At 39.2% G+C, this 17,333-nt stretch overlaps 1 protein-coding gene across 5 annotated transcripts in view; it reads right to left on the bottom strand.

Annotated features, from left to right (window-relative positions):
- The window catches only part of INPP4B (inositol polyphosphate-4-phosphatase type II B), a 659,032-nt gene that overhangs the window by 50,948 nt on the left and 590,751 nt on the right, over positions 1-17,333 (bottom strand). For all 5 annotated transcript variants that reach the window (XM_072976523.1, XM_072976505.1, XM_031692309.2 and 2 more), the window contains one exon: positions 14,334-14,431. In XM_072976523.1, coding sequence (XP_072832624.1) covers positions 14,334-14,431 — 98 coding nt within the window. The remainder of the gene's footprint in view (positions 1-14,333; positions 14,432-17,333) is intronic.

Below are 17,333 nucleotides of genomic sequence, written 5' to 3'. Positions count from 1 at the left end.
CTTGCTTTGTCAAATAGGATTTCTTTAACAGCAGTTCTGAATATGACATTGATGTGACTCAAAGACAGGGAGAGTCTGACAAGTGAACAGGAGTGGGACCATGTGCTTCTACGTGCTCTAGCTCACTGAGCTGTGATGCTAAGGAGGCCAAGGCAACGGCTTCATCACCTCCTGGTCAAATGATTTTCTGTGGTTAGAGAATGTTCCAGCATACAATGAAAATTACAGCCGCCTTCCCGTTACCTGTTCCACTCATCTTCCCCTACGTTGCAGGCACAACATTTACAGGGATCAGTCACACTGAAGTCAACTCTGAAGTCGACTGGTATACTCCCATCCCCTTTGAAATCAGGACGAGTTCAAGGAAGAAAACCTAAATCTAAGCCAATCAGAGTTCGACTCTGACCTCAGAAATTGTCTCAGGGTTATGTAAGTGGTCCATGCTGTTCCTGCTGAGTGAAGCTCAGGACTCTATAAAGGGGAAGAGGGAAGGAAAGCTCTCCTTAGCTTTGTCCGAGCATACAGTTGAGAGTGGGAATAATTGCTCATGCAGGCAATCCCTTCATCGTGGAGGGACTAGATATCGGATAAAGTCAACAATAAAAGTGACACAGTGGTGAAACAGGACAGAGAAGTGTCCTTTGGTACTGCTAAGCCACTGAACCAACCCTCTCTTAAAGGGTAGCCTGCTGTCAGCTGGCCCGAGACGAGTTAAGGCCGTGGGACCCAAGGCCACGGCCAGAGCCTTGAGATAAGTTAAGGCTGTGGGACCCAAGGCCACAACTACAGAGCATGTTTGTAGTATGCAGTAAATAATTGCTCCACGCTTGCGTCAATTATATAAGATTTAGGACAAAGAAAATAGAAGTACACATGTGCTAGAGATATTCTGTAAGCCTAATAAACAAAGAAACTCAGACCGCGCATGTGCTGACAGAAAACAGATAGAAGCAGGACAGGTGCATCATAGGCGCGCACCTCCCTGTGGCAATAAAGTGTTGTTAACCCCATGGTGTCTCCGGCTGAAGTCTGTCCAGCAGTATGGCAACTCCTCGTGCATTTTTTCGTTTGGGCCGCTCACCTCCTAGAACCCCACATCAGCCTCCCTCGGCTGACACCTGCCTTGCCACTGAAATGTCCAGTTTTGTTAAACAATGCCTGTTTGAATGAGGGTTTCTGTCACTTGCAACCAAAAGCATTCTAAGGTAAATACATGGTTATACAGGCGTTTTTAACACTGACCAGCCATACTGCAAATGTGTCCTGTTGTTTTAGAGATGAGAAAATGACAAGGAAGAGTATTTATGGAAAGCAGCACATCAGTCACTTCTACAGTGATGGTTTTAAAACAGGGCCCCACGTTCTTTGACCCTCCTTCTACTGAGAGATGGAATTTTTGTACCTTCATCTGGAAGCTCGGTGGGCTTGCAACTGTCTTGACTAATGGAATATGGCACATGATGCTATGTGACTTCAGATGTCAGGTCATAAAAGTATGCAACTCCTGTCTTATTCTCCTGGAATTTTGCTCTCTGTATTCCTTTTCAGGAATCTTCTAAGAGCTGAGGCACTATGCTAGGAGAAGCCTATGTCACGTGGAGGGTCCCATTTAGTTACTCCAGTCAGCAGCTTCAGCTGAGCCCAGCCTTTGAGTCATCCTAGTCCAGATGTCAGAACGTGAGTGCAGAAGGCTGAAGATGACTCCAGTCACCTAAGGGACCCCAACCATTCTTCTTTTCAGCTCAGGTCCCAGATATCATGGAGTGGAGAGAAACCATCCCCACCTACCCTGTATGAATACCTAACCCACAGAATCTGTGAGCATGAATAAAGTGATTCTGACTTTATATTAGTAAAGACGGGATAATTTATTACTTAGCAATAAATTACCAGAACAACTACAGTAAAAACACCTTAGAAGGGACTGTGCTCTTAAGTAAGAAAAAAATGAACATTTGAAGAACAATGATTTCACAGTCCACTCCAGTTAGTACTATATGCTGTAATACCAAATTTTTCTATAATTAATTCTGAAAAAATAATAGCTAAATGTACTAGCAAGCAAATACAATTAGGTGAAAGCCATTGAGATGTCTTAAAATTGGAAATTATGCTCTTTTAGAGGCTGTAAAATCTTGAAAATTATAAAAGAAAAAGCCCCACTGAAACCAGCTTTACTTAAATTGTATTTCTAATATCCAATTTTTGAAAAAGGCAATATAAGAAATCAATTATCAAGCTCCCAACCTGATCAGAGCTGAATAATATTTTTGACCTACACATTTTCATTGTTTCTTCTTATGTAAATTTCAAGGTTGCATCACTCAGAGCAAAGGAAAAGACAAACTTCAAAACTAATTGTTCAAATAAATTAAAAGCCATGTTTTAACAATTCTTTTAGAATTTCCTCACTCACTATTGCACGTTGAAGGCCATGAGACTTGGATTGTAGAGAGAAGCGTAGGATTATAAAATATTAATCTTTTCCCTATTTTTTTAAGAAGCTTTCATGATTTAATTTTAGAATCTTCAAACAATTTAGAGTCATGTTGAGGGTTGGGAGATAAATTGTAGGTAGATGACGCTCAAAAATTTAAGTTTTGTTCTCAAGATACTGGTATTAATTCAGGTCAAATTCAGATATTTATTTCCAAAAGGAAGATGAGTACTAAGATTTCTAATACCCACCTCCCTCCTCACTGTGGGGGTGATGATCTTATCCTAATAGTGATGAGTTCCAAAATGAAAAATGTGCTTTTCTCAAAAGATTACCAGAAAAAAGTTCAATAAGGTTACTATAGATAGCTATTTGAAGGATTACAGACATGACTGAGAAGAAAAGAGGCTACTGAATGGAGAAGAGAGGCAAGTTAGTTCAAACTGTAGGAAGAGCTTTACAATCAAATTTAACTGGATCAATAATAAGTTTGTATACAGGAGAAATAGAACTCTCTTGAGAAGCTCAAAGTGCACATAATCATTGTCTTCTCCATCTTGCTAACATTTGTAAGTGCAGTGTGGGTGTGACATCTTCTCATCACAGAAACTGACACTAGAAATATTAACATCCTTTCTCCGGTGAGATAATGGCAGAACGTACTTTCAAGTGCAGGTATATGCATATTAATTATTCTCAGTTAGCGGATAATCAAGTGGAGGCATTCACAGCATCAAGTCATTCACCCAAGTGAACTTCCAATTGAATTCCTGTCTTTTGACTTTATGCCATTTTGGGCAGACTTACTAGACTGATTTACTGGGAGTCCAGCCAATCTTTAATAAGTGAAGTCTGAAGCAAGGAGAGCCCCAGTGAGAAGGAAAGAATGTACAAAAATGTAAGGATGGCTAAAAATCTGAGTCTTGACCCACACACATTTGAGGACAGGGCTAACCAAAATAACTGATGTGTCTAATTTGTGAGGACCATGTAATAACATGGAAGATGCAGGGATCGATGCTGAGTCGAACAGGGAGGTGGCCATTCGTATGTGTGTATTTGAGTACGTGTATGTATCTTTGTTACCTGCAGTGTTTGTATTTGCTGCTCTGATCCAGACCACAAGCTAATGGGCACTAAAAGACTCTGCCTGTGGTTTTATGCAACCATAGAAAATTAAAATTGAGTATTGTTTTGCATCACTTTTCTTTTCAAAAAGACACAGGAGTGCTTCAAGAGACATCACAATTAAATAAAGTATTTTTAATCTTTACTAGTATTAAAAATTTCAAGAGGTAAGTGCATCTGAGTTTTTTATGCAATGAATTGAAAATAAATTTGTAATTACAAAAATGTAGAAATTATAAACAGAAAATCAAAGTCTGCTGCTGGAAATACTCAAGTATTTTTAAATCTACAATTTTAAATTTAGAAGAGCAGAAGCCCATAGACAGCCATGAAAGAAAAGCAGTGGTGAAGTGAAAAGAATACTGAACTGGGAGTCAAAAAAATCATAGAATTTAGCCCTGTTCTCCCATCAGCTAGGCGTGTGAACTTAACAGAATCTATCCTGAATCCCAACCCCTCATAATAAATGATAGGGTTAAACTAGATCAGTATTTCTTAAGCAATGTCCTGAGGAACACTTATTTAGTAAAACGCTCATGAATATTTTGTGGTTTTTTCTTTTGTGGTGGTCCTATTATGCAATCAAAATGCTATTTTAAACAAAATTAAATAGGTGCAGACACTATAGATTAGGGTTGGCAACTATGGCTTGCAGGCTAAATCCAGCCAATTCTGTGTTTTTATAAACACAGGTTCATTAGAATTCAGCCAAGTTCATTAATTTACATATCACCTATGGTTTATTTTGCACTACAATGGCTGAGTCAAAGAGTTGTGATAGATCGCATGGCCTACAAAGTCTGAAGTATCTACTTTCTGATCCTTTACATTAAACAGTTGATGGCTGCACTACAGACCTTCTGAAAACTTTCAGTGTGATAACATCAATTCCAAAATCATTTGACGATAGAATTCTTTTATTGTCCAACAATTATTAGCAGAAAGAGTGTTTTTTGGAATAGTTTAGATTAGATTATTTCCAAGATCCAATTGTTCTCTGATTCTTTAAAACATCCAACTAAATAACCCAATTTATTCCATTCATTCATTCAACAAATATTTATAGAGTATAATGTATGTGCCAGACAATGTTTTTGGTAGTTGGAGTATAAAGTCAACAAATGAACAAGGAGACTTGTCCTCATGGAGCACACATTCTGGGGAGGAGATAAAGCCAAGCAAGGTGTGTGACATACTGTATCCTACCTGATGACAGATGTCATGCAGAAAAATAAAGTGAGATGTGGAGACCTGGGCATTGGGGCTGCAATTTTAAAGATGGTGGTCAAAAAAGTCTTATTGAGAAAGTGACATTTGGAGAAAGACTTCAAGGGAGGTGAGTGAGCAGTCATATGGGGGAAAGCATTTAAGGCAGAGGAAACAGCCAATGACAAGGTTCTAAGAAACAGCAAGAGGTCAAGTGTGGGGCAGAGTGAAGCAAGTTAGGGCGAGAGAGGAGGAGAGAGAAGTCAAAAGATCAGATTTTTTTTGCCAGATTATTCGGGGCCTTAGAGGCCTTTGTAAGAATTTAGGTTTTAACTCTGCAAAAAAAACCAAAAAAACAAAAAAACACTGGAATTTGACACAACACTGTAAAATGATTATGAATCAATAAAAAATGTAAAAAAAAAAGATAGGGGGTTATTGGAAGATTTTGAGAAGAGACATGATTAGGTTTTCATCTTTAAAACGTTGTCTTGGCTGCTGCGATCAAAAAAGACAGAACAGTGGGTGGAGGGAAATAGCTCAGTGGTAGAGCGCATGCTCAGCATGCACGCGGTCCTGGGTTCTGTCCTCAGTACCTCTGTCAAAAATAAATACATAAGTAAAATAAAAATTTAAAAAGCCAATTGTTCTTTTTAGAGAAAAGACTGAATAACATTGAGAGCAGAAATAAAGAGACTGGGAGGAGGTTTTGCCATAATCTGGAAGCAACAATAGCACAGATTTGCACAGAGGTAGCAGTACAGGTGGACAGAACTGGTCACACATTTTGAAAATACAGCCAATGAAGTTTTCTGAGGGACTGAAAGTGGGATGTGAGAGAAAGAGTCAAGGGTAACTATTTTTTTTTTCTTATCACAGCAACAAAAAGTTAGAAATTATAAAAATCGAAATGGGGAAGATTATGGGAAGAGCAAGTTTTTATTGGCACATCAGGAACAGAATTTGAGGTGATGAGAGAGACATACAAGTTCAGGGAAGAGAGATGGGCGGGTGATGTAGGTATGGAGGGGGATAATTAAAGGATGGCATTTAAAGCAATGAGATTGCTCAACAGGGGAGCAGAGTAGACACCTATGCACTGACTCCTGGTACTCTCAACATTTAGACGTCAGAAAGAGAATGCTGAATCAGTAATGGAGGTTGGAACACGGCAACCAGAGAGCAGGAGAAATCACAGAAAAGAGTGGTGGCCTGGAGGCTGAGTGATGAAAGAGAGAAAAAACCACCATGTCAAACCTATTACTAGATCAAGCAGGATGAAGACAGAGAACTGAGCATTAATTTTAACAGAAATCCTGATAAAACCAGTTCCAGTGAAGTTATGTGGACCAAAGGCTGACTACAGTGGGCTTAGGAGAAAACTGGGTAGAGAATAATTGGAGACAATAATCTTCAAATTCCACTTTTTTTCTGCTTTTTGGGGAACATTTCCAACTTTAAAGAAGTCCTGCATTATAATATAATTTTCCCATGTACTGCCAATACATTTTACTCATCTTTCTGTATGTCTATGCAATGCCAAACATATGGATAAAATGTGAAAAATTCCTCAGCCATCTGAATGTTTCCAAATACACATACGTTTGAAATAAAATCAGCAAAATATTTGGATGACTAACTGGATTTTTCATTTATATATTTGGATGTCTACATAGTATCAAAGCTGAGATGTCTGTAAAACAGAAATCATTATTGTTAATTTAATTATGTCATAGTAACTTACAGTTTCTATTGGAAGGATTGTCATGTGTTAATTTAAGAAAATCCTTACATCTTCTTTTACTTTATATCCTCAAATTTGTTAAAAATACAGAACATTTTATAATATTCAGATTAGTCTTTGTGCTTAGGAAACTTAGACACATGAATTTACCTTGACATAATAAATCAAGGTAATCTTGCATTGAATAGAATCATGAAGACAGCTGAGTTGCTTTATATACACATTTCACGTAGGTTGATAAATGTTTGTTAAGCAACAAATCGATAAAAGATACAATAGATTTACTATTCTGAACATTTTCACTTTCTTTCACCTTCCTGCCTAGAGCACTAGTGAAATGCGAAACACAGATTTACAATTTGACAGCCAAATCGGTAACATTTTACAAATCCAAGCCAGTAGTTCTCAAATCTTATTGTGCAGTTAAACTACCTGGGGACTGGGGAGGTGGGATCTTGTTAAAACACAAACTGCTGACCCCACATCCAGATGTGGGTTTGTCTGATATGACTCCTGCACGCGTAAAAGGTGGGGAGAGGTCCTGAGTGGCAGAGAGGGCTGTGCTCATCGACTGCCGGTTTGCTCTCATATCTACCTGAGCCTTTTCCCATTCTGCTCTTTATCACAGGTCGCCTCACTTCCCAGGCTACTTGCTGCCCTCTGATCCACAATTAAGTGTGGACATGAGGATTAAGGGGGTGATTAAATGGAAGGAATAAGCCAGAAGCAGTATATTTCTCTCCCAATCTCTGTTTCTTCTGCTGCTTTTGAAAGTGGTCATGGCTTTTCCATGGCTACGGCTCCCATGGGACAACATCTCTGTTCATGGTCCCAGCTTCTGCTGGACAGCCCCTGCTGAGAAGCTGGATCTGGGGGCCGATGGGGGAGGGGGCAGCTTTTGCGCTCTGATGCCACTATATCTGACCTAGGTCCCTTTAGCACCTGGGTTACCCATTGCCAGGTTCCTGCGATTGCTAAACGCTGGGTGGCTACATCACCCTGGTAAATTTTTCCCAGATTTCTTCATGTTTATCTCCAATACTCTGTAGTAAATTCTGAGAATGCTTGTTTACATGACTGGGCTCCGACTAATATGGCTACTAAGAATTTAGTATTATTTTTCATTTGACCACAGGACGATCTAGGCTAGCAATCCTGTCTGATTTGGACACACTTCTCTACATGATCTTGTTTGCAGGTGAATCATAGCCTGACCTCATCCCCAAAGTTTATAGCTGAGAGGAAGCAGAGACAAAACAGACACTGGGAAAAGGGAGAAAGGTGATGTGGCAAAGGGTCTACCGGTACTTTTTGTCACCTGCAGCGGAACCTCAGGTGACAGAACAAAAAGTAGCCTCTGATGTCACTGTTCTGTGAATATTGAGAGGCAGTCCTAATGTTCAGAGAAGGTCTCTTTATATAAACGTGAACGTTTCGGAGGAAATCTAGTATTACCACGAGGGGGGGAAAGTTTAACAATTTAGAAATTTACTTGGAAACCTGAAATAGTTAACCTGTATCAGAAAGTCCCTTTGTTAATCAGAAATACTCAGATTGTTGAAAGCCTTTCAGTGAGGTGTGTGCACGTGTGCTGTGTGCGTGTGCGTGTGTGTTTGTGTATGCAGTCGCCTGTCTGTGCACATGCTTGTTAATGTCTTTGGAGATCGTTGCTTTACCTCATTTCCTTACTTTATACATTTATTTCCAGAGCCTGCTGAGGACTGGGGGGCCAGGCTCAGTTTGGATGGTAGTCTAAGGATAGAGGGCTCTGAAAAGCAGGAACAAGAAACACCCACCATAACTTATTTTAAGAAGTGAAAGCAGGTTCAAACTCATGGTGGCAGCGAGCCTGTTGTGAGGGTCAGCACACGTGGGCTTCAGTTGTAAAAGGCGAAAGATTTACATGATCTGAAGGGGAGTCAGTTTATATGGGCTTCAGTTGTAGGTAAATGAACAGTAAGTGGATTAATATTCAGATGCACCCTTCTTTGTTTGCAGAGCATCGCCAGTCTATGCAGCACAGAGAGCTGTCAATCAATGTCAGTATTGATTTCATCCCACACTTTCTGGTCTGCAGCAAAGCTCATAAAATAACCACTAACAGAAAAAAATATCCACTTAAGTAGCCTTGATTTTCGTTGATAAACAGAGCAACTCTTCTCTCTGATATAGGCTCAATATTCCAAGAACTGATTTGTATGCTGTTCCTCAGTGATTTTATCCATTTGTAACACAAGATATCTATTGGCATGTGATAGTGACAGCTCTTCCATCCTCCCTGGCATTGAGCAGTACAGAAAATCCAACAGGGTGACAGGCTAAAAAGTTTGCCAAGACTGAGGGTTGGTTTCTTCCAGAGCACATTATATATCATAAATGCAGCTAATTTTGTTTCTCAGCAACAGTGTGATGTGTATCAATTTATAAGCTCATTTCACACAAAGTACAACTACGAATGACACCTTGGTGGTTCCATTTTTTCATTCCTTTCAGAAACAATATCCAATGATTTCATTCAGGAAAGTATTACCACATACTTGTTCTAGAAAAATATCATCTTGATTTACTAGAGAGTTCTGCCTTAAGTTTGAAAAACTGGCTAAATTTTCAGTGGCAATATTTTTAAAAGACAAAGTATTAGACATTGGGCGTGAGTTGATCCATTCTCTGATCTGACAAAAGCCAGGTTTAGATATTCAACATTGTATCCATAGTGAAGCTTTTCTTCTTCTCTACTTCTGGGAAATCTTCTCATTTGAAGGTGTCCCAGTGGAATCCTGTTACTCTCTATTTCACATTATTTTGAGTTTTAATATTTATTATAATTTTCTTTGTAATTTTATCCTTAACTGAACCAGCTTTGCTCCTCTGATCTATATTTTTTTAATGAGAGATAAGTCAAAGCATGAAAAATAAAAAATGTTAACTGAACATATAAGTTCGAAGGGCACAGAAATAATAAGTTGTACTAAATCTTAGCTCAGCAAAACTAAACATCAGAGTGCATGGTGTGCATGTGCAGCTTTTATGAATGATTGTTAAAAAATTATGTTAAAATAATTTGATAGACTATCAGGGAAAACCATGATTGATCTGATTTTGAAAGTTAGTATTGTGGATGTGAACAAAATCTTTTTTCAAGGCTTTTTCCTCTAAAGCCATCATGGGAGGGCCGTGGGAGACCTGACAACAGGGGTGGACCAGCCAGGGTCAGACCAAGCTGAAACTCTCTTTGACTCTTTACAAATCTTCTGTACTCAGAACACCATCTTAAAGAATTATCTGGGACTTCTTGTTGGAATTCTTCAGGTGTTAAAGGGCTTCAGTCAGGCATGGCAGATTTCTTTCTCTAAAATCCAGAATACTATTTTTTTCTCTCAAGTAGGGTTCTGTCTCTGCATCATATGGGAGGCCCAGTCCTCTGTTCTCTCTTGCAGGCTTTCTGGATAGTCCGGGGGCCTCATCATTTTGCTCTTCTCTAGAACGTCGAGGCAGGGTCAAGGGCATGCACTTTCCCCAGACACTGCCCCGCAATTTCCATTTGTCTTTATAATTTCCACCTCTCTTGGGAAAGCAAACCGAAGAGAAAGAAGGGAGAACAACCCTCTCCCGTAATTCTGCTGCTTCTAGCCTGCATTTTCATTTCTCTCTTTCTGTTCACTTTATCTTAACCGGGTGGCTTTGACTCTGTTTCTCTACTTGCATAACAAGAGTTCTCTCCTTAACTGCCTGTGACATGGTTGCATCCCATGCTTTTACTAAAACTACTCCACGGAATGCCATCCAAGACTCTTAACCACAATCCAACAGGTTCTCTTTAGTCTTCATTCTCCTTTCTTCATCAGCACATTTGTTATTCCCGCTCACCATCTCCAGCTTGACATTCTTCTCATTTAGCTATAGTGCTGCTCGATGACCCTCCATCTCTAATGACTTCTCCACATTCTGTGGGTTCCTTAGTCCCCTCTTCCCTATACTTATGAATGGTCTCCTCCTATCATGTATGTTATCTCATTTCCTATGTGGAATACACAGAAAATTACTTAAACAATTCCTTTAAAATTATCCATGAAATCTTATCTTATTTTTTTTGTTTGTTTTTAAAAATGGCAAGAATGCACAGGATCTTTTCTTTTTCTTAATGCAGATGTGAAATCTGCAGCAATGCTTAACCACACAATGAATGTCAGAAATGTTCAAGGAGAAACCAACCCTTTTTGAACAACAAAAAAGCAACACAAACACAACTAAATTATGCACAGAAAGGATCAATACTACAAAATTGCAACTAGTATTCTTGAAAGAGATTTGGAGTTAACATAGATTATTCCTGGATCACATCGAGTCATTAAATTATAAGCAACTAGGGGCAGAGATTGTATCTTATTCATCTTTCATCACCCATAGCGACAGGCACAGAATTTTCCACATAATATGATCCCCAGCCATGTCTGCTAAATTGAATGTGAGAGTTCCAGCAACAATTGCCAGAAAAAAAAATACAGGATGAAATATGACAACAACATTTTACTTACCCTCATTACAAGCCTAAACTTTTTTTTTCCCTAAACAGTAATTTGTGGGCAATTGTTATGCTACAGTTGATGAAATATTATATGCAAGACAGAGATATCAAATATTGTGGAGAAAATTTACAACTGCTCACAAAAGGTCCTGCCTGATATTCCTTCTTAGCTCACATGCTAGACCTACACTCTTACAGCACTCACATGGGAGTCAGTAGTGGCAGCATCCCATTAGAACTGTACGACAATATTCAGAAAGAGGGCAAGAGTAGGGCATTATTTTCAGAGAGAGAACAGGGATTTGAGATTATAAACTGACACTTGATCACTCCTCATTTAAAGGGGAGAGGAGGCGGCACTGCATCTGCTCCTTCCATCAAAGTCAGGAGCCCCGAATCATGTATGAGCTGCAACGGCGACTCTAAAGCATGGAGCAGTGTGTGCTAGTGATGTACGGCAGCACTTAATTTCATTTTGCTCACCCCAAACTGAGTGTCTTCATGCTTCAGGTGGGTACCAAAGGGGCCTTGAAAGGTTTCTGAGATCATCAAACCCATCTGGAAGATCAGAGCTAGAAGAGAGAGAAACATGCATACCTGCCCCACGGGAGTTTCCCCGGTTGATCAAAGGGGCCAGGGAATATCACAGGTAGGGCCTGAGGGGAAGTACTCCTGATGATTTACTGTGTCTCAGCGTCAGGGCAGCAAGCATAACTGCCTGAGAACTGCATCGCTAAGCCAAGAAAATGTGAAAGGAGAAATGCACGACACACAGTACCCGGACAGAGCAAACGGACCTCCCCATTGTCAGCAGCTCTGCCTGACAACAGCGTCAGCAACCATCGATGGATCAATTGATCTATCTATCAATAAAATATTACATTTCTTGCCTTAGAAGAAGTTTCAGCAAAGATCTACAAGAAAGGGATTGCCCGCTCCTGGCTTCCTCCTCTGTAACAGGCACTTCACAGTTCTAGACCCCATGAGTCCTCCAGGAGATGGGGAGAGAGGGAGGCCATTCCTCCCTACCCAGCTTTCCACTAACAGCCTTTCTGTAGATGCAAGGAGGATGCAGGGGAAGGACAGTAATTCTTGATTTTGATTGAATATTTCTTCCCAATGAACTTGAGATTTTTATTTCTTAATTTTTTTCCTAAGGAGATTTTCATTTGTGAAAGGAAAATAAAAATGGAGTCAGTATCATTAAGAGAGCTGACTAAAATGGAGCCAGGAGGCCACTAAGGAAGTTTGATGCACACACATCTTAGTCTGGATGGCCTCTGACCGTTTGGCCTGATGAAGTCACCCAGAACACCTGCCGGAAATTCAAGATACTTATGGGAACCTCACCCTAAAGTAATTCGTGACAGCCTATCTATTTACTGGACCCCCATCCTGAAACAATGTGTGACTCCTTAAAGTCAAATATTTTCTGTCTTGTGGTCAGAGTCTATCACAATTCTGAACTTGAGATTTTTAAATAGATTAGCATACAAATCACCAGGCCACAGTGAACACACCAGAAGGAAATGAGGTGCTGTTGTTTGGAAACTTTAATTCTACTCCCCTCTCAGTTACTAACAACTCCTAAGGGGGGTGGGGGCGTGCTCAGTAAAGCTGACAGCAGCTACAAGGAAATAAAAAGATTCCGTGTGTGGAGATTGCTGGATTGAGACTATCAATTGAACCTCCTGCATATGTAGGAGAATTAGAGAATATGTGAGGAAGAGTGAATGTTTCAGACCATAAGATTTCTGCATGAGAAGAGTAAAAAGATGAGAGCTATTTGATTGGAAGTGACTACATAGGCTGCAATTGATTTATTCAATAAACTCTGATATCACAAAAGTAGGGGACATTTTTAAGGTTTAAAAAACCTTCTGGGAAAAAAGGGACATTTTAAGTTTAAAAATATGTAGAATTGGACTAATTCATAAATCATAAAGAAGAATGGTGAGTACATTAACAGACCAGGACATCCAAAATGGATTAATGAGTGAAAGTAATATGTGAAGAGGGTTAACTTATCCTTATAACACTCATACAAATTGTCCCTTGATTTCATTGAAAAAATTTTCTTTTCTATGAAAGAAAAATAATAGACTATATGAATTATGATCTGATCCTGTATGGCAGTTTTTTCTTCATTAATAAATAGCCTAACCTTTATTCACATTCTTAATAAAGCTTTTTGGTTTTTCCTTGAATGAAGTGTAATGCAAATGATGCTTTGGGTTACAATATTTCTGTATGAGGAATAACCCCACATATGTCAATATAATTGCATACATATGCATTGGACTATCGTGGTGGAAAACAAACAGTCATATCACACCTTCATTTTGTGCCAAATCTATGAGAGTGCTGAAGCAAGATCACTGTGTTATGAAAAGACCTAAATGCTGCTACCTAAGATATTTCAAACTAAGTATCAGAATATAGATCAGTGAACAAATTGCCAGTGAATGGATGACAGGTCCATTTTTATTACAGCTTTTGGTTACAAATATTAAAAAAAAGTCCTACTTTATCAAAACCTAGTTTCTTATCATTGTGAATATCTAAGTATCTCAACTTATTTATTCATACTTACTGATGAGCTCAAAAATACATTCTTGATTCTCTGATTTTGGATGGCTCAAATGTTATGTGCTTAATTTTGTGGGAAAAATAGAGCTGCAGAACTGAACAATGGCACAAAACAAAATAAAAGGAGCAAAAGGTAAAACTCATTTCTATAGCCTTAGGCCCTAACATTTTCACATAAATATCGCAATAAGCATATTCACTAATTTGTCCCTTACTTTGTATCATTTTTATTATGTATTTAATTTCTATTTCATCTGAGTTTCTCTTTCTGTATGTACATATCTTGGTGTGTGTGCGTGTGTGAGAGACATACCTGATGTAGCTTACAAATCAGAAACCTACATCTTTATTAAAATCTTTTACCTGGTCATGAATTAAACAAAATTTCTGTTGGACTCAATTGAGATTTCTAATTATAACGTCCTTATTTTTAACATTTGGCATTTTGCAGTGGCACTGAAATTAATGTCCTAGCCTGAGCAGCAGGACACACTTCAATGCAATCAGGGCAATGAGGCAGGTGTCGGCCAGGCCACCTTGGCAATCAGTCTTTTTGACGCAGACAATCTTAAAATTACTCTCACATTCCCACCCCAGGCTTTCTTCTTCCATTGACCTCTGTGTCTGACCTCTATGTCTGACCTCCCCTGAAAAATTATAATCAAGAAATTATTATTGTTGTTTTCTATAACTTGCATACTTACAATCAGGAGGCATCTTTTCCATAAATACCGTATAATACTCTTTTAGAAGTTCAAAATTTTCCTGATTAATACTTTCTTGCAAAGAGACGTCTCCAAACCTAAAAAAATAGAAAATAAAAAAAGACAATGGAACATAGAATAGTGCCCGAAAGTAACTTCTTTTATCTTTCTTTTTTTAAATAGATGGCCATAGTTTTCTAAGGAAGGAGTCTATTTTTTTAAGCAATATTGCACAACGGTGATTTCAAACATATTGCAGTCTCCACTGGCCCTCATTCCACCAATCACTTTTTAAAATATATTTTTGGGGGTAATTAGGCTTATGTATCTATTCCAATGGAGGTACTGGGGATTGAATCCAGGACCTTGTGCATGCTAAACATGCACTCTACCACTGAGCTATACCTTCCCCTGCCCCACCAATCACTTTTGACACACCAAAGTATTCTCACCATCATCAAATGCAAACCTGAATGAAACAGGACATCTTAGATGCCAGCCCCTGTGCCTCTGCATAATTGATACTCAGTTAATGTTAATTTCCCCACCTCTGCAGTGCTGTATCTCTAAAGACATAGAAACTCTCTCATCTCTCTTTTTATCCCTCCAGTGTTCCTCTTCATCAATGACAGCTGGAGGAGAGGTCTGGAAGACCAGGGCTGGACACTGGGCTGCATACAGTCTTGTACACTTTATCAACTGCTGTAGGCACATGGAGAACCATCCAGTCTGTCCGGGAGTAGTTCACTTCCGCTGACATTTTTTTCTCTCCAGACCATGAAGGATGCCAGCCTCTGTACTAGTGCTCTTCTGCCACCTTCTCCAATCAAAACTGCATCAGTGCATAATCACCGACCTTGTGCTTTCTTTAAGCATTTCCCAGGCTTAAAACTTAAAATTGTCTTGTCTCTCTATAAAAGAAGGCTATGCAAATGCCTTTCACTACGTATCTCTATCCAAATATCTCCATTCAAATCTATCTGTCCCTCAAAGCCTTGTGAAGGCTCATGTGTGCTATGAAACCTCCCTGATGAATGTTCTCCCATCTGTGAACCACCTTCTTTCCCCCACGAATCCTGTCCCTTCTACATCTTTGCTTACTGCACAAGTTGAACTGCAGTGTAACATTTGTTGACCTGTCTTCCTTACTGGACGGTAAATTCTTCCAGGACAGGGATCATAGCCATTCTTCTTGTTACGCTGCCTGCTCCCTGCGTCCCACAGCTTGGCAGATTAGTGCCTGGTGCAGATTCATATTCAAAAACTTTACTGAGTTAAACTTGGAGGACAGGAACACAGACACAGGAAAATCTACAGGAGAGTTACCCTAAACTCTGAAATACACTCTTCTAACTTTTTTAGACATTATCATCAACTGGTACTTTAAAATCATCATCCTTGCTGGAGTAATATTAGTGTTATGAACTGAACGTGTGTGTCCACCCCAAAGATCATATGTTGAAGCCCTAACCCCCAGTGTGGCTGTGTTTGGAGATGGACCCTCTAAAGAAGTAATTAAGATTAAATGGGGTCAGGAGGGTGGGGCCCTGATCTAGGAGGATTAGTGTCCTTGTGAAAAGAGACATCAGAGAGCTGGTTCTCTCTCTCCACACACAAAAAAGAGGTCCTGTGCGCACACAGCAAGGAAGTGGAAGATAGTTCTCACCAGAAACCACATTGACTAGAACCTTGATCTTGGACTTCTTAGCCTTTTGGACTCTGAGAAGTAACTTTCTGTTGTGTAAGCCACCCAATCTGTGGTATTTTGTTATGGCAGCCCAGGTAGACTGATTACTACTTACTTATTTTAAAATGGATATACACTACATATGTTTTGGCTATGGGTACATATGTGATAATATTTTACACATGGATTACATAGCAGGAGCATACCTAACATGTGAATGTTGCCAGGAAAAGCTCAAAATTCAGAATCAGAAATATGAAGCTCAGAGAACAAAGAAGTGATTTACTCAGATCAATAGTTGATAGACATCCGAGCACAGCCTTCCTGCTTCCCTTTGCATTTCTCTCTCTGCTGCCATTGAGTCTCCTTTTCAAGTCTGATGTGTCTTATGCAGCACACAGGTATGAAAAAACACATTTTAATATGCAAGACAGATGAGAGAAAAGGGAAGGCTGTAGTAAATTAACCTAATCTGGGAAATACAATGCTAACTGTTCCTTCAAAAGTCTGTGAATGAAGAGCCTCACGTCTGTCTCAAGACCACACTGACAGGCCTTGACTTACTAATTCAGAATCAAAACTCTCTGTACTCTCGTATAGTAAAGAAGAGATAATTAATTTAGAGTGCTGCTTCTTCCCCCTAAATCATGTAATTTCTGCTCATAAATACCCTTCACCACACCCAGCGAACTTGCTGTGAGACAACACATAGAAGTGACTGGAATACACTCTGATCTCACACAATGACTTGCGAAAGTGCTCAATTATTAAAGAAAACTCTTTGTACAACAGTGAATAAAATTATATTCTGATTTATGCATACCATAAGAAAAGCCATGAGTAGCTTCTACACAGTTTGAGACTAAATGTGCAACACAAAGCTGGCATGTGAATGTGTAACTGGCAGGTCAGAATGATGAAAAACCTATGCTGTCCTGGAATCTTTTGGATAAAAGGGGGAAAAGGAGAAGTAATAGCTACAAACAGGCACCTTGACCAGCATCGAAATTCAAAAGGACTGTAAACACAATGGTATTTTACTTGAGCAAAAAACATTAGTAAAGGGTTAAAATGTATTTATCAAGTTATGGCAAAGAATATTCCAGCAACCTATGGGGAACGGAGATATTAAGAGAGTGAATTATAGCCAAGAAAGCATTTTAAATTCTCACTGAAAGTCTTGCTTCTGGGGGAACTTTTCCAACCAGGCTTTACAGCCAGATGGTAACTTCTTTCTCTAAAATCTTTTAAAAATGTGTTCTGTGAACCTTAACTCTCACCCACATTTTTGATAATCTGTACATGTGAACTGC

This window comes from Vicugna pacos, chromosome 2 (assembly GCF_048564905.1).
Source record: "Vicugna pacos chromosome 2, VicPac4, whole genome shotgun sequence".
NCBI lineage: Eukaryota > Metazoa > Chordata > Mammalia > Artiodactyla > Camelidae > Vicugna > Vicugna pacos.
The sequence above is the reverse complement of the archived record's forward strand: the minus strand, read 5'-3'. Positions and strand labels throughout refer to the sequence as shown.